At 32.7% G+C, this 22353-nt stretch overlaps 3 protein-coding genes across 3 annotated transcripts; 1 reads left to right on the top strand and 2 right to left on the bottom strand.

Moving 5' to 3' along the window:
- Window positions 1-1813: 1813 nt before the first annotated feature.
- HELRODRAFT_69078 (hypothetical protein) lies at window positions 1814-2086 on the top strand (the record flags this gene model as incomplete). The annotated part of the gene is made up of 1 exon (XM_009029004.1): window positions 1814-2086. One exon carries the CDS (start codon window positions 1814-1816, stop codon window positions 2084-2086), a length of 273 nt encoding a protein of 90 aa, XP_009027252.1.
- A 6666-nt stretch (window positions 2087-8752) lies between these two features.
- HELRODRAFT_164313 (hypothetical protein) lies at window positions 8753-11276 on the bottom strand (the record flags this gene model as incomplete). The annotated part of the gene is made up of 6 exons (XM_009029281.1): window positions 8753-8827; window positions 9068-9370; window positions 9706-9825; window positions 10322-10456; window positions 10895-11014; window positions 11151-11276. 6 exons carry the CDS (start codon window positions 11274-11276, stop codon window positions 8753-8755), a joined length of 879 nt encoding a protein of 292 aa, XP_009027529.1.
- Window positions 11277-19008: 7732 nt separating this feature from the next.
- Window positions 19009-22303, bottom strand: HELRODRAFT_189399 (hypothetical protein; the record flags this gene model as incomplete). The annotated part of the gene is made up of 7 exons (XM_009029280.1): window positions 19009-19546; window positions 19942-20130; window positions 20278-20744; window positions 20966-21091; window positions 21246-21389; window positions 21871-21989; window positions 22185-22303. The coding sequence occupies 7 exons, from the start codon at window positions 22301-22303 to the stop codon at window positions 19388-19390; spliced, it is 1323 nt and encodes a 440-aa protein (XP_009027528.1). The 3' UTR covers window positions 19009-19387.
- Between the last annotated feature and the right edge of the window lie 50 nt (window positions 22304-22353).

Here is a 22353-nt window from a genome sequence, read left to right as displayed (position 1 = left end):
TGCGTTCATTTCACAGAAATGGTATGCCACTTATGATTGGCTAGAGTATTCTCAAACGATAGATGCAGCATTCTGTTATGCTTGTCGACATTTTCCTATGCCTGGAAATTTGCCAGATAATACTTTCACACGCAGTGGTTTCTCTAATTGGAAAAAAGCAACATATTCTGATGGAGGATTCATTTCGCATATACGTTCAAATGCGCATATGGCAGCATATCAGACTTGGATTGAATACAAAAATAAAAAACCACAACAAGCTATTCTGGATATGTTATCAGACAAAAGAGAGAAACAAATAAAAGCTAATCGCCATTATATTGCAGCTGTTATTGATGTACTCAAGTACACTGCTGTGCACAAAATAGCCCAAAGAGGACATGACGAAAGCAGTAGCAGTATGAACAGAGGAAATTTTCTCGATTTAATAAATTTGGTTGGCAAGTATGACTCTGAAATAGGTAAAAAAATAACTTCATTGCCGGGAAATGCAAAATACACAAGCAAGACGATCCAGAATGAAATACTTCATTGCATGGCAGCAATGGTTCAGCAACAAATCATCAATGAAGTCAAAGAGAGTGTTCAATTTGCAATAATGGTAGATGAAACGAAAGACTGTCGAAAAACAGAACAGGTTAGCCTAGTAATACGATATTTTGTACGTGACGCCGTATGCGAAGCATTTATTGGATTTGTGCCTGCTCATGATCTAACTGCTGATGGTTTGAGTAATCTTATAATTGATGAACTGAAAAAATTTAGCCTCGATTATCAATCAAACCTGATTGGTCAAGGATATGACGGAGCGTCTGTCATGAGCGGCAAACACAAAGGAGTTGCTACTCTAATTACTCATCAAGCAAAACAGGCATTATACATTCATTGCCATGCTCATCGGCTTAATCTAGTCCTAGTAGATGTGGTTAAAAGTGTGCAAGTTGTGGATGAATTTTTTGCCTTGTTGGAAAAGCTTTATGTTTTTTTATCTGGCTCATTTGTCCATGAAAGATGGATTAACGTTCAGAAAAGTTTATATAAAGGAAAGCCACCAAGAGAATTACACAAGTTAAGTGACACACGATGGGCGTGTAGATATTATGCATGCAAAGTTGTAAAAAATCATTTAACTGCCATTATACAGCTCCTGCGTGAATTGTCAGATGGCCAAAATGCAAATCGTGCATTAGATGCGCGTTCTCTTTTGATTCACATCGATAGTCAGTTTATTGACATACTAGCGCTAATGTGTGATATTTTCGGTCGAACTCAGTCATTATCTATTATGTTGCAATCTACTCATATCGACTTGTTAAAAGCTTGTGATTTGATTGAGTCTGTACGGGAAGATTTCAGTGATATGAGAACAAATGAAAAGCAGTTTGAATTAATGTGGAAAAATGCAGTATCGTTGTTTAATGCTAACAAAGAATGTTTAGTACCTGCTAGAACTCCACAAAGATCACGGTGTCTTCCTCAAAGTTTAGAAGATACTATAATTCTAGAAACGATTGGAGAAAGATCACGAATTAATAACAAAAATACATTTAAACAGCAAGTTTTTTATCCAGTTTTGGATAAACTCATTGCCGAGTTTGACCGTCGTTTTGGCGAGCAGCAGCGTAGCGTCATGAAAAGCTTGCAAGCACTCAGTCCGTCGTCCAACAGTTTTGCAGATATAACTCTTGTTAAACCATTAGCGGTGATTTATAATGCAAATGTGGAAGACTTAGAGCATGAGCTGCATCAGGTAAAACGTCTAATCGGGCGCGCTCAGGATGATACAAAGCCAACAACATTACTAGGACTACTGATGTTTTTAAAACCATTCAAACAAGCGTTTCATGAGTTTTATCGATTATGTAAAATTGCCGTTTCGCTTCCTGTCAGTACAGCAGCATGTGAGAGGAGTTTTTCTGCATTGAGACAAATTAAAACATACATAAGAAACTCTATGCATGACAGTAGATTAAGCAGTGTATCAATTCTTGCAATTGAAAAAGAAAGAACATTATCATTGCATGAAACGGAAATTATTGATGTTTTTGCTACTAGTCATAAAAACAGAAAAATGACTTTATTATAATATTTTTTTCTAAATGTTTTTTAAAATTGGTTTTATTTGTAATAAGGTATGTATGTCTGTGTATGTATGTGTATATGAAGTTGGACTTATTAATGTGCATATGAGATATAATACATGTATTGTATATATATGAATACCTTTTAGTATTTTTTTTTAATTTTTTTTTGGATTAATGTGAAAAGGACAATGTTTTACTGATGCGGGCCCATAAACATCTTTTTGTTTTTGATAATAATAAATTGCAGACATTTTTTAAATAAAACATTAATACATTTAAATATGTGTCTATTCGAAAAGGTTTTTATTACAATTCTTCTAGTTCATTTCAATAAACTTGTATATGTAAAAACAAAGATATACCTAAATCATCATCATATCATCATCAACGTTTAGACTTTAGAGGCATTTATTTGTCCAAGCATGTTTGTCCAGGTATATGGCATTACATCCTGGGTATGCCTTGAAATGTGGGACTGGATAATGACAGGTTTATCCAAGCTCCTACCAATATGTGTGCTATGAATCACCAAAATCGGAACCGATAATTCGTCATTTAGATAATCAGATTTGAAAACAAATGAAACAGGCAATTAATATTGCACCAAAGGATGAGTGAAATAACATTAATTAAGTTATTCGCTGCACCTTAGTAGTGCTTAAGAAAGAAATAATACCTAAATAAACTTTAATTTTTAATAATTGCATTACATAAGAATATATATATATATATATATATATATATATATATATATATATATATATATATATTAAATCTTTTTGAATATGTTTTAATTTGTTTGTTGTGTACTTTTAAACACAAAACACTCCAGCATGTCTGGCCCCCCCATGCCCTACCCCTTGCCCATCGCTTGCCCCCCCAAAACCAATTACCTAGATCCGCCCCTGTGCACTTGCCATTGGCAATGAGGATGGGTGGATCGTACATTTGATTATTTTTATTCTATTGATTATTTTATTTTATTCAATTTAACATTTTAGTTACAATTTATTATCTTAATATCTTATAGTTTCATTGTGTCGATTGGATAAATAAAATATGTTCACATATATTATTGTTATTGAGTAATTATTATTATAATTATTATTATATATAATTGTTATTGAGTAATTATTATTATTATAATTAATATTATTATATATAATTGTTATTGAGTAATTATTATTATTATTATAATTAATATTATTATACATAATTGTTATTGAGTATTTATTATTATTATAAATAATATTATATATGTAATATTATTATGTAATATTATATTATGTATGTTGACGGCAAGAGAGTTGGCCAACTTTTGTTCAGCTCACTGTTTTTATACATAATTCAAGTTTTTTCGTATCGATTAATTGGTTTTAAAATTGGTTCAATATATTCGCAAAATTTCAAGAAATATGGCGATAGTTTTAAATATTAAAATTTTTATCATTTTATATTTTATTTTGGTTTTTCTAATTAATGGTATTTTCAGTGTTAATTACAAATAAATGCCGGTTTAGCAATAAAACATTTATTAACGTAGGTCGACACTCCTGGCGGTGTACTATGAATACAGGTAACTCTAATAACAATAACGTTGTTCTCTCAACTATCAAGTCTAACGTTAAAATTTCAGCAAACATTTACTATTCAAATATTTCTGATACTGGTTCAATTAATATTGAAAATAACAATTTAATATCTTGTTGTTGTGGAAAACGTTGCAAAAGCAGAAAAGGTTTAATTATGCATCAACGGTCTTGCAAAATACATAAATCGCTACAACTACCACAAGAAGTTTCGGAAGCTGAAAGCAATGCAACATCTCCGTCAATATCCGACAGCCAAACTTCGACAACAAACCACCCTCAATCGCCAACGCCACCTTCCGCTGAGACAATCATATCAACTCTACCTGGCGTCAAACTGCCTAAAAAGCCAGCCCAGTGGTTATTTAGGCCAACATCTTCTTCCAGCTACAGCTCAAATACCTTCCGGGTTATGATAACCTCGATGAATTTACTAACGCTTTTCAATCCATGGTTTATAAATACTTCGCTCAGAACTATGGAACTGTTAAGCTTCATAATGATCAACCCATCAACACAAATAAATCCGTTAAAGAACTGAAAAAACAACTTAAACATCTAAAAGTACTGGGTCATAATAATCACAATTTTGACAAACAAATCATCAACACCAGCAAAATTCTTCGCTCCAAGATATTATCATTAAAACTTTCAAAACGTGAAAAAAAAATTAACAATCTCTACTCAATTAAAACAACGTTTCTGGTGGGTGGTCATGCAAAAGAATATTCAATACAACAAAAAGCATGAGCCCACTATTCAACGCAATCGATTGCAAACAATATTTTGGCAACATCGTAAACAACCTCAACCACAAAAAATATCAACTTCCTAATTGGATACAAAACTTACCAACACCATCAACTCCATGCAACATCAATCCTCCTACCTACAACGAAATATGTTCAATAATACGCAAATACAAATCAAAACCTTCACCTTGTCCGCTAGATCAAATCTCAGTAATTCCTTTCAAAAAATGTCCGATACTACGTACCACCCTACAAAAACTTTTCACTCAATGTTGGTTAACCTCCAGGATCCCATCATGTTGGAAAAAAGGTCTCACATTGCTCATTCACAAAAAAGGTGACGCTCACGATCCGGCCAACTTTAGACCAATAACCCTACAACCTACACTATATAAAATATTTTCATCAATCATAAACCATAGAATGTACAACTTTTTAGAAATAAATAATCTTATCAACAAAAATATTCAAAAAGAGTTTTATCCAAAAGTGGATGGCCTGACCGAACACACCCAGCTTTTATCTCATATGCTTAATGACGCCAAGAGACATCAAAGAACAATAATAAAATCTCTCTGCTGGATCTTCGGAATGCTTTCGGTGAGGTTAGCCACGACCTGATATCATCCACTTTGGACCATCATCACATACCACCCATTATCAGCAACTTAATAAGATTCATATACGCCAACTATACAATATCCGTTTCAGGTTGCGATGTACTAACACCGCCCATCCCGGTCAAACGTGGCGTGCTTCAAGGCGATCCTGTTTCGCCATTGCTATTTAATTTGTACTTCAACCCCCTAATGAAAATACTGGAAAAGCCCGAATATCAACAATGCGGCTATATATGGGGTCCAACAGCAAACTTGAAGACTAGAGCATGGCTGCAATTTGATGACGATACAGCAATAATCGCCAACAGCACAGAAAGCGCTCAAAAACTAATCAATATAAACCAGGCTTGGTATGTAAACACACAATCACAACTGGTATGCAAATAAGATTAATTAAATGCTCATCATTCGGTATGAGAAAAAATAATGGCGTACATGAACAGTTCCTTCCTAAACTAACTATCGACGACAAAACTATTCCTCAAATTGAAATAGGCGGGCATTTTGTATATCTTGGGAAAATAAACGATTTTGAGGGAAACAACTCAGAAGCGAAAAAACAGCTGATCGCTAAATTAAAAAATTTGTTGTCAACAATCAGCGAACTCGATACGTCAGCCCAGTGGAAGCTTCAAATCTTAAGAAAATATATACCATCTCAACTGGGTTTTGAGTTCCGGACATACGACTTTTCGTTGACATGGATTGGCAGTTGTCTTGACTTCTTGATGATTGAATCGGTTAGAGCATGGCTATCTTTGCCAATCAGTAGTTGTTTGTCGGAATGCTTATCGCTCCCTTTCAAACAAGGTGGATCGAACGTAAAAACTCTCCAACATTACGCCGAATCTCTAAGGATTAAACTTCGCAATTATTTAAAATCCAACGGCAATGAAGAACTAAAATGTTTGTGGAGAGAATCGTACAACAATTTCATCAAAATTGATAACATGCTTTCTAACTCGATCGACATCAAACCGACGCTCAAAGAACTAAAGGTACGACAACAGACGACAGCACTTGATCACTTGAATCCCTCCAGTGCCAAGGAACAATATTCAAGACAATTCAGGAACACATTCCAGCTGCTCGCATCGATCACTGGTCGCGATACACTACATGCCTTCCGGAGGTTCTCTTTAAGTTCGTTAGAAAATGTCTAGTATAACAACTCCCGACAAATGCCAACCTGCTCAGATTGGGTAAATCGTCCACTGCACAATGTCCACTATGCAGTGCTCGTCAAACAAACAAGCACGTTATGTCGAATTGCAGCTCGGAAACAGCGTTAAAAACAAAATTTTATCAATAATTTTGGACAAGTTGAAGTCATGCGCAAACTCAGAAGTCTCCATTTATGCGGATGCCGAGTAAGATAAATATCAACCATTATCTTGTCTCTTCAAGACGTTACGCCCAGACATTGCTCTTCTTCGAAACAACGCAATTAAAGTGTTGGAGTTAACAGTTTGCCATGAAACAAACTTCTTAAAATCAAAAGACTATAAGTTGGCAAAATATTCTCATCATCTCCACGATAATTTGTTAGACAATTTTAAACATTCTAAATTAATAATCAATACTTTCGAAATATCTCCATTAGGTTTATTTAAATTTTTTAATTTATCGCTCATCAATATTTTGTGGTGTGATAAATTCTGTTACAGTCTCATTAACTCAGCAATATCATCAACATATTCCTTATATTGTGACAGAAATGTCATTTGAATCAATTTTAGAACTAACTTTATCTAGTTGTACTCTTTTTAATTATTGATGAGCTTCGTAGATTATGGTGATTATTATATCATTTAATTTCTCATAATTTGATTCATTTATTTTATATTCATTTAAATTCATTTAATATTTATTTTATAATCATTTTCAATGCTACATTATTTTATTAACTTTGAATCTATTTGTTTTATTGGAAAATAAAAGGATGTTCTCATATATAATTGTTATTGAATAATTATCATTATTATAATTAATATTACCTCAACAATTTAATTCAATTATAATGTCGATATACTCAGATTATGCAATAACCATTTCAATTAACAACAAATTAACATCAACACTACCGGTCGAGAACGGTGTCCTCCAGGGTGATCCGTGCTCTCCGCTACTCTTCAATCTATGTTTCAATCCGCTAATGAAAATCCTTGAAACCAAAGAGTACACTAACTGTGGTTATTTCTGGGGCCCAACTTCAGGACTGAAAGCCAAATCTTGGCCCCAATTTGCTGACGACTCAGCGATTATCGCCCACAGTTCTGAAGGCGCCCAGAAACTAATCGATTTGAATTACGCGTGGTGCAATTGGTCAAAAATGAAAATGAGAATCGACAAATGCAACTCATTTGGCATGAGGAAACAAGAGGGGACCTACGAACAATTCTCTTCGAGATTGAAAATTGATGATGAAGTCATTCCAAACATAAAAATTGGAAGTAGTTTTGTCTACTTAGGTAGATTGTATGATTTTGAAGGTAAGGATACAAGACCCAAAAAGGAAATTAACTCAAAACTGACCAAATTGCTGGAGACCACCACTGGTCTGGACATCAAACCGCAACAGAAACTAAAAATACTACGATACTTCATTCCAACACAAATTCAATTTGAACTCCGCAACTATTATTTCTCGCCAACATGGATATCGTCCAACCTAGATAACCTGATCGTAAGTAAAGTCAGGGAGTGGCTCTCGATGCCGATCAGCGGATGTGTAGCGGAGATGCTTTCACTACCAATGAAACTCGGGGGTAATAACATCATGTCACTAAAAGACACTGCAGAAAAAACAAAAATGAAAGTTCGCAGCTATTTAAAGAACAGCGATAATGAAGAAATTAAATGCTTATGGCACGAAACCTCTTCAAACTTTGTCAAACCTGACAGTTCGCTGAAAGAAACAGACTCATTAAAGCAGTCTCTCAAACTCCTTGATGAATTCCGAGTGAAGTCATGTCTCAACCACATCATCGAACTTCAATCTCAAGGTACAGTGCTCAGGTCAATTGGCGAACTTATTACTCCGGCACGGATAACTTGTTGGTCGAAAATTGTTGACAACATGTCCGGGATACATTACAGATTTGTGAGGAAATACATAATTCAACAACTGCCCACAAATTCAAATCTGGTCAAATGGGGCAAAACCACGACTCCCTTGTGCCCACTGTGTAACGTTCGACAAACAAACAAGCATGTGGTGTCAAACTGTGGTTCAACATCGGCTCTGAAGAGATACACAGATAGACATAATAAAGTACTGGCGTTGATGATGGACGAGTTGAAGTTACAGGCTCCAAACGATTGCTGTTTGTTTGCAGATTTGGAAAGGGAAGGCATTCGTCCAATGTCACTCCTATTCAACACGTTACGACCAGACATTGCCATTTTGAGGGGCAACAAGATTTAAATATTGGAACTGACGATATGCCATGAAACTAATCTAATTTCATCGAAACAATATAAACAACAAAAATATAAAAATTTAAATGCATATCTAAATAAAGAATATAAAGATTGTTCTATAATAATTAATACATTTGAATTGTCGCCAATTGGTTTATGTAATAATTTTAATCTATCGATATTTAAATTTACATGGTCAATACCGTTCAACTTTAAATTAATAAACAGTGTTATTAGCTCGTCATATGGAATTTATTGTGGCAGAAACATTGCCTAATGCTATTTTAAATATAACTTACACCCATGCACTTGCCATTGGCAATGAGGATGGGTGGATCGTACATTTGATTATTTTTATTCTATTGATTATTTTATTTTATTCATTTTAACATTTTAGTTACAATTTATTATCTTAATATCTTATAGTTTCATTGTGCCGATTGGATAAATAAAATATGTTCACATATATTATTGTTATTGAGTAATTATTTCAATTATTATGCGAAAAAAAGTGTAAGTGAAACACGCCAAAAACCAAGATATAATATAAGTGTGAATGATGGAGGAGCAGTTGTGAACGAACCTTTGACGACACGGACAGGCAGGTCCCATTGTTTGCTCAGAGTTGGATGATGGTTGTCGAACAAACATTCCAAAGCAGGGTACGACATGAAAACATCGACATCCACACTCATCTCACATATGCTTTCGTCAGGTATTTTATTCTGCCAACATATAACTTCAACATGCATCAATGCAATCATATGCAGAAGGAACATTAATACTCCAAGAGTTTTAACATAAATGCATTTGGAACCAAAGAAATAAGTAAGACACAAAATTTGTGAAACCCTCATAGACCAGCAAGAAGAACATCTGACACAAGCAGTGCGTTTGGCACACTGCGACAAATTAAGGTTGACTGCAGTTGCTTGGTAATAAACATTTCCTTATGAATACCAATCTTAACTGACATTTTTAGCTCAATAAATTTTCACATTATTTTCAAAGTTCATCGCCATCACTTAGTACTTTTAGGCAACGATCAGGTTCTAATTTTTTCTAACACCTCGATCAAGTCAGCATGGAGTCATCAGATCCACAGTGGTAGTTAACTAATAATACTGATGATAATAATGTTATTTGTACGACACTTTATGCACAGCGTCAGAGATGAATGATAAGCTATCAGGTTAAAGTAACAAGAGTAAAAAAATTATTTTGAAATGCTACCAACTGGCCGAGTTTTTTGCATCTCATGAATGGTCCTCCTCATGAACTTCCTCTTTTTCTTCATCATTTTAATCCAACCAATTGTTCTGTCCAGTTGCTTTTCTTCATAACTGGAAACCCGCCCCTGTGTTAGTGAGGTCACAAGAAAGGTCACAAGGTCACACCAATTGCAAAAGTAGCAATTGTGCGTTGTGACATAATAATGGGATGTTGGGATCTGACTGAAACGACGTATTGACGCATTAACTAATGTTGCACGTTTTGTGACGTCTTGTAGCATCCGATGATGTGATGGATGACGATCCCACAACATGACGGCATTCAATCTAATGTTACTCTTACTGTTTATTTATACATTTTTATATGCAGTGAAGGAAATAAAGAAAGCGCTTCTGAAGTAAACTCATAAGAAGTGCTATACAAATTCTACAATACAATACAACACAATACAATACTGTCACCTATGTTAATGAAGCAATAAAACTCATTCACAAATTTCAATTTTGATGTATTTGCAACATCATATAATGATATTAATAATAATAATGATATTAATAAAAATGTAATAATTATTCTTATGTTTGCAATATTCAAAAGAAGACAAAAGCAAACAAACAAACAGTTTCAAATATTGTCGTTGGACGATTGAACTGGCAGTTGTTCGTCAAGTTGTTGTTTGCTAACATCAGAACATCATGCATGATGTAGTATGGCGGGTAATTTGAAACAGCACGTAACCTCATTTTGTTGTACACCTGTTTGCATGTTTGGATGAAATATTTGACCTTTAATAAAATATTTGACCCTTGATGATATATTTGACCTTTGATGAAATATTTGACCTTTGATGAAATATTTGATCTTTGATTTGACATATTTGAAAAAAATATTATTTGAAAGGTCAAATAATATTTGATCTTTAATGAAATAATATTTGACCTTAGATGAAATATTTGACCTTTGTACCCCAATGCTGGATTTGTGGTGAAAAAGGCCAGCGAATATTATAACAATATGAACATGTTAATGCAAGATGGGATAGTGGAGATATTAAATGTTAAATATAGTGTTAAAAATGAAACGTTTTAAATAATTAAAAATGTAATGAAATGATGCTAATGGGGCTGAAATCTGCTTATCAATATCCCATTCAGGATTTGTTGCTACAATTTTTAATTAAACAAAAAACTCACGCAGAAAAAAAAATGTAGAGAAGGATGGATGAACATGTAATCCGCTTCATTGAGGAGAGCCAACTGCTTCAGATACTTTAAGTACTCAGTCTGCTCTCGCAAGACCATTGCATGTAACTCCTAACAAAAATGTATAGGTACCATAAAATATTTAAGTGTAAAAAAACTTTTTAAAAGTTCTTTGTGGATAGAAATAATTAAAACGAGTGAAATGAAACTATCTAGACTGTATGGCAAAAAAATGTCAGCACCAAACCTTGAAAGTTGCAAGTTGTTTGTGGTCCTGTGAACTAGTGGGTGGACCTGAAGTGAATCTTTGAAACAACTGAAGGTAGAGTTTGTGCTGGTCTGACGACAACGAGGAGAACATGGGCTGCTTCATTTTTATCAATCCAAACTTTTTCCCATCGCAGTTGCTTCTTATAAAATGTTATATGAAACTTTAAATATAGTACTGTCAAAACTAATTCAAGTTAATTGTAGTTTAAAATAAACCATAAAAAACAATTTGTAAAAGATATGGCGTCGCATGAAATAAGAGGCAGTCTACTGTGAGAGTTGATGTATGCCGATAATCTGACCATTTGATGGAGATGGCGAAGGATGGAAGGTGGCTGAAAGAAAAATTGTTAAGATGGATATGTTAAGATGGAACTGTTAAGATAAAGCAATTGGAGAGAAAGGATATGAAAGCGAACCTAGCTAAAACAAAAAGTAATAAGAGTAGGTGGTGGGCTAGATTGTGCACAGTGAGAAGCTTCTGAGTGCAGTGTGTGTCCAAAGAATGAGTGGTAGTTCCATCTTCTAAACAAAATAAAACAAGTGAACTCAAACAAAAAACTTGTAGTGGGGTGAACAGGCTTTTGTGAAGGTTAGGGATAAATTTGTTTGTATGCATCATTTGAAACTTACAATAAAAATTAAGTTGGTTATATACGGAAGATTTTTGTTTAAAAGAGTTTGGACAAATAACTACCTTGCAAATGTATTACAAAAGAGAGGTGACTCTTTGATAGAGTGAAAAATGAATCGACTATATGTGAATAATGTTTTTGTGGTAATATAGAAGTTGATAGACATAAATTGTGCTGCTAGTAAGAAAAAAGAAATGAAGTTATTTTTATTAAATTCACTACTTTAAATGTTTTATAATAATATAATTCCACTGTATTATTACTTTTTACTTCAGAAGTATGTTTATTTAAAATTTGATACTTTTTCTTTAGACAAGTACATTTACATGAGTAACTTTTCACATCTCACTTGTACTTCTGCTTATGTACTGAAGTCCATCCAGTACTTTTTATGTTACATTACAACACTACATAAAATGATAAATTTCAGAAATTAAAAAATATACCCTGTGGAGCAAAGAGCACTCTTGGAATTAACACAGCTGGTTTTCCTAAGTGGAATATTTTCAACATCAGCAAGATAGGTTGAGGCGGATGCTATGCGATCATTAAACAAATCAAATGTTGATTTGTCAATAAAGGATGAGAATGCCATCTCTCTAAAAAAAAATTAAAACATTAAGTGATATAATGGTATAATTGATAAAATGATATAATTATTATATTATATTATATTATGATACCAGATACGTATACATGTAAACGTAATACATAAACTATGAGTAATGTAATACAAGACAAGAACACAGAAAGCCAATTATCATCAAAAGGATTGTCTTAAATGACTGAGCAGGATGATTAAAAAAGCCATATAGCGGAAATTTGTACAACGAATGAGGTGAGAGGTTGCAATAGTTTTTAAAAAAACTTACCATAATCCTAAAATATTTTTTTTGCTATAATATAATATAATGAAAATACATATAATAGTAAAAAAATTTTATGTTAAGGTTAGGTTAGTGTTAGGGTTTTTAGGGCATTTCTAATGCATCAAATGCTAACCCCAAGGCCCCAGGGCAGATCTTTGGTTTTGCCTAAAATAGCTAGCTACCTGTCTCACATTTTGTCATTTTTTTTTAAATATTTAGTATTAAAAATCTAAAATTATTAAATTAGTTGTAAATTATATTATTAATAAATTATATTAGGTATAATTATATATTATTATTATAAAAACAAAACTACACTACAGAAATAAAATAATAAAGCTTCAAGAGTTCAATCAAATTGAGAAAATAAAATTAAATAGCTCACATCACAAGGAATGAAAATAAAAAATAAGGATAAAAAAAAACAAAACTATTACCATATATTCCACATATGTGGCACTAACTAATTATTAATTAGAGATCTTCAACAAAAAAGTCACCACAACAACTCTTCGTTTTTAAATTAAATATTTCTTGTTGTAGTTGGCTAAAATAATGAACTTTAAAACCACTTTTAAGCCATAAACATAATAACGCCGGTAATACATATTAAATTCTATAGATATGCCTGTCAAGCGCAAAGATCATAAATCATCGTTGCTGTGTGACAAAAGAAAAAAGGTACTAAATATGCCAAAATATTTAAATAATGCATTAAATAAATTAATTAAAAAATAATAAAAACAGATACAATTTTTAAAAAATTATTAAATATTTATTTATAAACTATAACAATGTAAAAATTGTAAAATTTGGTAAATAATTAATTGTCCATGAACACTAGAAGAGACACAAGACCATGGATATTAAAACGCAATGAAAATGTGCTCGAAGGCTTTTGAAGGCCAGTATAAGTATTTTAAGTATATTATATATAGTTGATATTACACTTGAAATTTATCGTATTTACACCACAGCGGTTTATTGTATATATAATTATATAATGTGTTTTTGATTATGTTGCAGCTTCAGACAAGCACGCGCTTTCAGTTAATTTATTAAATCGTTTTACAAAAAATGAAGTAACGGTAGAGGTAAATAGTACTGAGACAATAATTTGTAAATTTTAAAACTTATATATAATTGTTATGTTTGTTGCGTATCGAGTGCTAGAAAGCAAGATATGAAAATATATGATATACATTAACGACATCGACAAAGGAATACGATGAGAGATTGAAAAATTGCGACTTGACATTATTGGGAAAAAGAAGATGTAGAGGAGATCTAATCCAAACATATAAATTGATCACGAATAGGGAAACAACACCATACTCGAGATTTTTCAGGCTAGTAAACAGTGATAAACTACGAAGACACAGATTTAGGATTTTCAAAAACTCGGATGGAAAAATAAAGAGCAGATTCTTCAGCAGTAGAGTGGTCAACGCCTGGAACGAGCTAAGCGATGATGCAGTCTCTGCAAATTCACTCAACAGCTTCAAAGCCAAACTCGGACAGATAGGATATTAGGAGATCTAATTAGTAGTGGTTCTTACACAGACCATAGTCTTCTGAACCACTTTAAACCCCGTTAATAATAATAATAATAATAATAATATAAAAAAAGATAGAGACGGAGCAACTAAACAAGCTTTAGCATAAACTAAAGAAACATAGAGCAGAATCAGTAAATTATTATAAAAAAAAGTAAGAGCGAATGACAGTTATCAATCCTGGATAATAATAATGGAAATAAATATTTTATTTTGTTTCAATAAAATTAAATAAAATCAGGTACAAGATGACTGTGGAATCGATAATCAACTCATGGGTACAGACAGCCACCTTAACAATAAAAAAAACAATATATAAATGTTAAAGAGCATTTTAAAATTTATTAATAATAATAAAAATAAATATTTTATTTTGTTTTAATAAAATGAGGTACAAGATGCCTGTGGAATCGACAATCAACTTATGGGTACAGACAGCCACCTTAGAAGAATATTAAAGAAACAATATATAAATGTTCAAGAGCATTTTAAAATATTTTTTAAAATGATAACGTTTTTCAGTTCAACATATATTAAATTTTTTTAATTCAATTTAAAATTTATTCTGTTTCTTAAATCATATTGTAAGCCATTTTCCAGAATTTTGTTTCAGATTCTGGGTCCTCTGTATAGATAGTATAAGATATTCGTTTTTGATTTATTAACATGTATGTAGTTCAAACGTCTTCTATTTTCAACAGGTTTGAAGTATTCAATTAAAGACATGAAGAAGTCTGTAGAAGTTTTTTGTCAACTGTTAAATAACAATTCAACTATTGGTAATTCAATTGGGATTCATTTAATATTTTATATTTAAAAAATGAAACACACCTTTTATACATTAACTTTTCAATTATTTTAGAAAAGTTTGATAAGAGTGCAACTGGTCGATACTAATTAGTTACATCGTTATGTTTGTTATTGTTTGCGTTTTTATGGTAGTTTTTATTGAAACATTTTGAAGAAATCGTTTGATTTATGAGATTTTCAAGTATAGGTGCAATAATGTTATGTGAATTGTTGATTTTGATTGATAGGCCATTCTAACAATTGATGATTTTGGTTTGAAGAGTTTTGATGTTGCTATGATTTCTTCACACCTGGTTGATAAGCAAAAATTGAATTTGACAATTTTTTTGCTAAACGGTTGAAGCGGCAAATAACGAAGCTTGGTAAGTCTTGCGTTATGTTGATAAGGTAATCGTTGAAATCGTTTGTAGAACCGTTGATAATTTGGTTGTTAGTATTGTAATTGCTTTGTTGTTTTTATGATTTTTTATAATATTGTTGATAACGGACAACATTTTTTATTACCTTTGATATTTTTCAATAAGATTGCTGTAATACTGTTTTTTGAACGTTTACTATTTTAACAAATGAATGACTTAGGTTTTATATTCAAGCAAATTTTCAATTCCAGGGTTTTTAACATATTTTTTAATATAAACTGTTTTTTCTATTACTTTTTTAATATTGTTAGTCGTCCATGGCTACTCTCTATTCAGATTTTTACTTTTCTCAGTGAAACTAAATTATTTGACAATGCTAATTAAGACTTGTTGCATAAATTTGAACAAACAACTGAAATGCTTAAATCTTCACAATTCAAAACACCCGACCAATCGATGTCACACAAACATTCATTTAATCTGTCTATTCGTTCATTCATAATTAAATACACTTTTTTTAGGTAATTTTGCCTGGCGGTTTTAATATTTGTCGATTAACCATTGCAAAAATAGGCAAATGATCAGATAGATCGTACAGCTGAGTTCCGCAAAATTTAACATTTTCTAACTCATTCGAAAAGATCGAGGTTTGGTTGAACTTAATCGAGTTGGCTGGTACTTGGACCAGTAGTTTTAAATCATAAGATGTAACAAGTTGTAGAAGTCTATTAACATTTGAATCAGCTTCAAGTAAATTAATATTTAACCTCACATTAGATAAAACTATTTATTCTCAAAACCATACAAAAATATAAATAGTTACAACTGTTCAATGCACGTTTTGGCATCATAATTTGGAGGACGATATGTAATCAAAATTATGCCATTTTTATATGATTTGTTTATTATTTCTATTCCAAATATTTCAAATTCGTTATCAACAAAGATGTTTTATATTTTTCCTTATTTTGATATCAATGCTATTATCTATATAATAACCAACACCACCACTAGTTTACCAGACCTGTTCCTTACAAAATCAAAACCATCAATATCTATCAATACATTGTTATTGTTATTTAACCAAGTCTCACTAATTCCAGTTTTATTATACTTAAAGGAGAAAAAGTGTAGACATTCAAATAATTCTGATTTAATGACTAAACTTCGAACATGCATTATAAAGAAAAAAGAATTTTTTATGTTAATACATGTTCAAATCGTTCATTTCTTTTCTATCTTCATCTTCACTCATTCTACAATCGTTACTAGCGACATTAATTTTTGTGTCATCTGAAGAATTTTGATCAAATAAAGTAGCAAGAGAAGAGTAAGATCATCAAAGAATGGCAAGTTTTTTATTTTGCATAGATGAAAATAACACTTTATAGCACACGATTTATCTAAGAGAAACGTTTGAATCAAAAAACAAAACATTGAATGCGAAACTTGTGAGAAAAATCAACAGTTCGAGAATTAGGTAAGATGTCAATAGAATAGTTGAGATAGTAACCATACTAACAGAGTTTTTAGACATATTAAAACACAATAGTTTAAATTAAAAAGATTAAATGTATGCAGGATCAAGTAAAATCGCAGTGGAGACAAATTTAACGTGTTTATGAGTAGCGGAAACAAATTTAGACAAACCAAATTTTTGAACCTCAACGAATCGTAAACCGAAAGTTACCTAAGTTTACACGTAAAGTATCATGCCTAAATAAGCTGGGTATAGGCTCTAGAACTAAAACTTTATTTAAAGTGTCCAATTTTGTTTGTCCTGCTTGCATCAATCCACAACAACTAATTCGAAATAGCAATGTTTTTGAAGCCATTAAGGTAGAGAAAGTCACATAGTTTCAATATCTAGGGGATGTTCTGGATTGTACTGGAACAGCTGAAGCTGCCGTTCGAGCACGCATACGCGTTCGAGCAGCCTGGAATAAATGGCATCTCCTTGCCTCTATAATGATGCGGCGTGACATCCCACTACCACTACGATCAAGACTTTATAAATCTGTGATACGTCCGGTGTTGCTATATGGTGCAGAAACATGGCCAATGACAACCAAACTGGAACAACAACTTCAACGAGCCGACATGAAAATGCTCCGATGGATGCAACGAATTAGTCTGAAGGACCACATCAAATCCACCGAAATCCTGCGTCGTGCTGGTTTAGATGCTATAAAGGACGAATGCCGGCAACACCGGCGGTGGTTTGGTCATGTCAAACGAAGTAGAAACAGTGCCATAACTTCTCTTGCAGATGTTGAAGTACCTGGCACACGTCCCAAAGGCCGTCCAAAGAAGTCCTGGTCGCAAACAATCGAGCAAGACATGAAAGCTCTAAATTTAAATGAAATGGATACAACTGATCGTCTAATTTGGCGCAAAAAGTTGATGGCAAAGAAAACAACGTCCTACCTCTGGACGCAAAACGAAGATTGATTGATATAGACTCTAGAACTGAAATAAAAAATGATACTACGATGACGAGGAATAATTGTAAACTCAAAACGGGAGGCCATCACGGATTGCGACCAAGCAAACATGCACGATCCTGTCCATCACAATTTCAAATGTCCTTTAATTGATTTCATTAAGAAATTTAATCTCAGTGTTTATTTTTATGAATAGAAATAAGTTTATAACTTTTGATGGAAAACGTAAGTTAATTGAGTTGACGATGAAAACTTAATAAATTGTTTTTATTGATAAAACATTAAATGCTAAAATTACAATGTGATAAAAATCGTTACTTGGATATCACGTTACAGACTAAAATAATAAACATTTATTACATGTAAATAACATTGTTTTAGAAACAGCACAATAATGGTTATATCAAAAAATCGATACATCGGTGTAATTAAAATAAATTGATTATTCTGTTTAAATGCAGATTATAGCGTAAATCTAAACCATCGTGTGTTCAATTTTATCCTGACGATATTGAAATTAGATATTTTAAATTATATCAAACGAAAGTAATTTGATTGGAACAAATAATATCAGATATCATAATTTTTTTCCTTTAGAAGCACGTTCTTGAGGCGTGACCCTCCAAATATAACGGATCACATAAACATAAAAAATTGCGCTATAAAATGAAAGGCCGAGCAACCTCTGCATTGTTTATAATTAATTTGAACCTTCCATGCTAAGCCGTTTGTTTGAATTAGCGAGTGTCTAGGCCAGGAAGATGCAAAATAAAATATACGTAATACCGAGGCCACCATTTTTTTTTTTATAAAATTTTATAGGCTCGTTCAAATCATCTTGAAGACTAGAAATAAAGTTATTCCTAAACAAAAATTGAATGAGCAAAAAAAGTTCGTTGTAAATAAGAGACAACAAAAATGAAAAAGTAAATAATGGTAAACATTTAATTAAAATTAACATTAACCGTACCAACTCAAATCAGAATGACTAGATGGCAATGATTTTAATCAGGTTAGAAGAAAAAACAATAAAATGATAAACAATAAAACGTTAAAAATTAAAATGTTTATAAAGAACGATGAATTGCACTAGAAAGATAAATTAAATGATTAAATTTGTGGAATATCATAGCTTCAGTATATATTTTTAACAGTTTAAATTCAATGCGCTATACATAATGAGTGCATTAAGGATATTAATCAATACTATTTTGAATAGAAGTATAAAAATAAAAGCGTTTAATAAACGAAAATAGACTTATTAATAGAGTTAAAAAGAACAGGTAAATATGACATTATAAACGTTGCATGTGAACGAAACAAAGATACAAAACTCCTATGAACTTAGTAAGACCAAGAAATGAATGAATACTGGGTGAAAAACAAAACATGAAAACAATATAATAACTAAAACTTAATAATAAATTAAATTCATAAATTTGATAAAACTCGGTCATAAATGAACTGAACACCACGTTAATGCAGACATTCAACATTGTAACCAAATGTTATATTTGACATGAAAATGGATGCGACAAAATTTATTGATACAAAGCAGCAATGATTGACTTCATGAATGCAGCGGCTACGAGAGCTGCGTAGGGCTGCCACGTAATGTTGGTGGAACCATCCAGGTAGTCACTCACACCCCTGATCAGTAAGTAACTGTCCTTGCGATTTCCATCAATCGATTCAAGAACCTGACACAATCAAATATTACCAGTAATAATAATGATCTGGAATTTTACGTTGAACATGTAAAAGAGAGTTAACGTTTAGAAAGGTGTTACTATTGTTAATTAAAACAAGGGGGCATACTGAATACCTCACATCACAATTTATCAAAATAAAATTCAGAAAATTCAGATAAACTGTTGCATGTATTTTGCCGATAAACATTTTCCAGTCTGCATACAAAAATAAGATGTTTAAATTTTATGGTGTGAAACAAAATATTAAATATTTGTTATGCTACAACTACACATTACAATATCGTTATACTAAGCATCAAATATACCATACCATATATTTATATATTATACTATATACCATCCTTGCAATCACACACATTACATGCCAACACATTAGCTTCAACCTGATCAAATTCGCTATCGAATCCTATGCACTGATGCTTGGCGGCAAACTCCAACCTCAACTGGTCATTGTTCACAATAGGCTTTCCAGACCCAATGGGACCCATGCGAATCATTGGGAATCCTTGTTTGCTGTGGACCTCTCCTGGAGGGCCATTGCTTGATGGCTCAGGCATAGCTGGATGACCAACCTGAAATTGGAAATCGTGTATAAGCAACTCATTGATTTGATCAAAGCTACTTAATTTGATCTTTGAAAGTTTTCAACCTCATGCTCACATAATATCCGACAAAAATATTGCCTCTAACATTCAATTACAAAAAACAGCAAAACGAACCTCAATCACATCATTGCCTCCAACATTCATGAACAGTCGATCTGTTTCTTCGGGTGGCCTCGTGAACTCGACCTCTTGACCTTCTAGAATTTTCTGACCTTCAATGATATACTTCTCCCAAGGCAACAACTCATTGGTATTGGATGTTTTCGTTGAGGCAATGTCTCTGGCAACATTCAGCAGTGTTGAATCAGGCGCTCGCCAGCCCTTCAAAGAAAATTGTGTTGACTTCAATTCATCCTCTTCCTTTTCCTGGGTCGTTTTGTCACAATATATGTAATAGTAATCGTTGCTCGCTGTTGAAGCGTTGTTGTTGAATGCTGCAGACGTTGTTGATGTAACTGAATTATCAACTGGACTAGAAACTAGTAAGTCTCCGAGTCTGACATGTTTGTAGTAATCTGCATAGTGAGGCACTCCTCCACACACGCCAACCAGCAACACGTGATCAATTTCTCCAAACGTGCCTATTCATTTGAGTGTTTGAAGATATACTGCATGAAAATTCTCGTTGCTTGTTTGAAAGCGTGATAACAACTAAACAGACTCTAATTAACTGAAACTTCAAAATGCCAAAAGAAATGTAACTGAACGTGTGAGATGCTTAATTTGTTCATTGGCCATGAAATACTAAAATTTGAATAATTTAAAACGTTTCAATAAAAAAAATAAATAAAAAGAGACCAACCCAGCAGTCTGGTGGTGGTGTTGCCAGAAGATATCTGAGCTGCTCTCTGCCTCCCAATAGCAGGCAACTTTGTGGACACAACCTTTTGACCAGCAATAAATCCAATCGTGTATACGTTTGATTCACCTTGTACAAAAGTTTAGTTTAAACTTTAAATAATATTACAAAACTAACATAAATTTACATTTACACCAACGAAACTAAAAAATGGCAACAAAAAACAAAACCTCATAGTTAACAATTTATAGCATGAAGAACATCGATATTGAGACATGCCCACCTTCAGTTTTGAATTTAACGAAAGTCGTCTTGTCTTCCATCATAGCGTCCACAGCCAACTTTTCATAATACTTGGAAGTGATGATGGCCACTTTCGGTCGGGTACCGTCCATTTGTGAGGGCATGTTCTTCACGATCCTCAACTCTGCAAGGGAGGGGAGGGGTATTATTATCAATCATTCTGGGTGCTATCATCATCATTGGTTTGAAGATATCACTATTCTTATTATAAACTAAGTGTTTTCAGTTCTTAAAAAATAATTTATAATTTTGAGAGGCTCCATAATATTATTTTGTTGTGATTGGTGAGCTAATCGTGAGAACTGTAAAATATATATATATATATATATATATATATATATATATATATATATGTCGTTTGTATGCAATCCAACTGACTTAACTGCACGGAAGCATGTGCCTCCAACTAGGACCCAACATAAATTGTTCTGAGATAAAGAGCTCTGACAAATTTTGTTATCAACCTTAATTAAATTTATCCTCAACCCTTTGAATGGCTACGAAATACCACAGCATAAATAATATAAAACATTTCAGCATAAATAACAACAATAATAACAACAGCAATAATGATAATAACAAAAAAATAGGAGGACGAGATGAACCTGATTTCTTATCGAGGACCTTGCGGACCCATCTGCCTGGTTCGAGTTCCTTGATGAGGTTCCTCTCGAGCAGAACTTTCAGTTGTTCCTTCATCGTCGTCTCGTCCACCTTCAGCATCCTTCAGCGATATCAAGCAATTCATTCACTTCATTCATTCATCATTTGCTGAAATATGATTTGTCTAATTAATTCCCATACATCACAAGAGCATGAAAAATTATTGAAGAATATAGTCGTCAAGACAAGTGAAACCGTTATTAATTACACTTTTTGTTCTTTGTTATGAAGCACTGACTAGTGGAGAATTGCTTACTTAGACCTTTGTGCCAGCCACAAAAGTTGTATCACCCACACCATATGACACACACACACACATATTTTGCATGGCGTATGATAACATTCGAGTTTCGAACAACGTTCGAACCAGGTCATCGTGTAACAACAACATAAGACATGACACTTCTACCATCTGAGCTAACTTG

The sequence above is a fragment of the Helobdella robusta genome (genome assembly GCF_000326865.2).
Source record: "Helobdella robusta unplaced genomic scaffold HELROscaffold_6, whole genome shotgun sequence".
NCBI classification, from domain to species: domain Eukaryota; kingdom Metazoa; phylum Annelida; class Clitellata; order Rhynchobdellida; family Glossiphoniidae; genus Helobdella; species Helobdella robusta.
The sequence above is the reverse complement of the archived record's forward strand: the minus strand, read 5'-3'. Positions and strand labels throughout refer to the sequence as shown.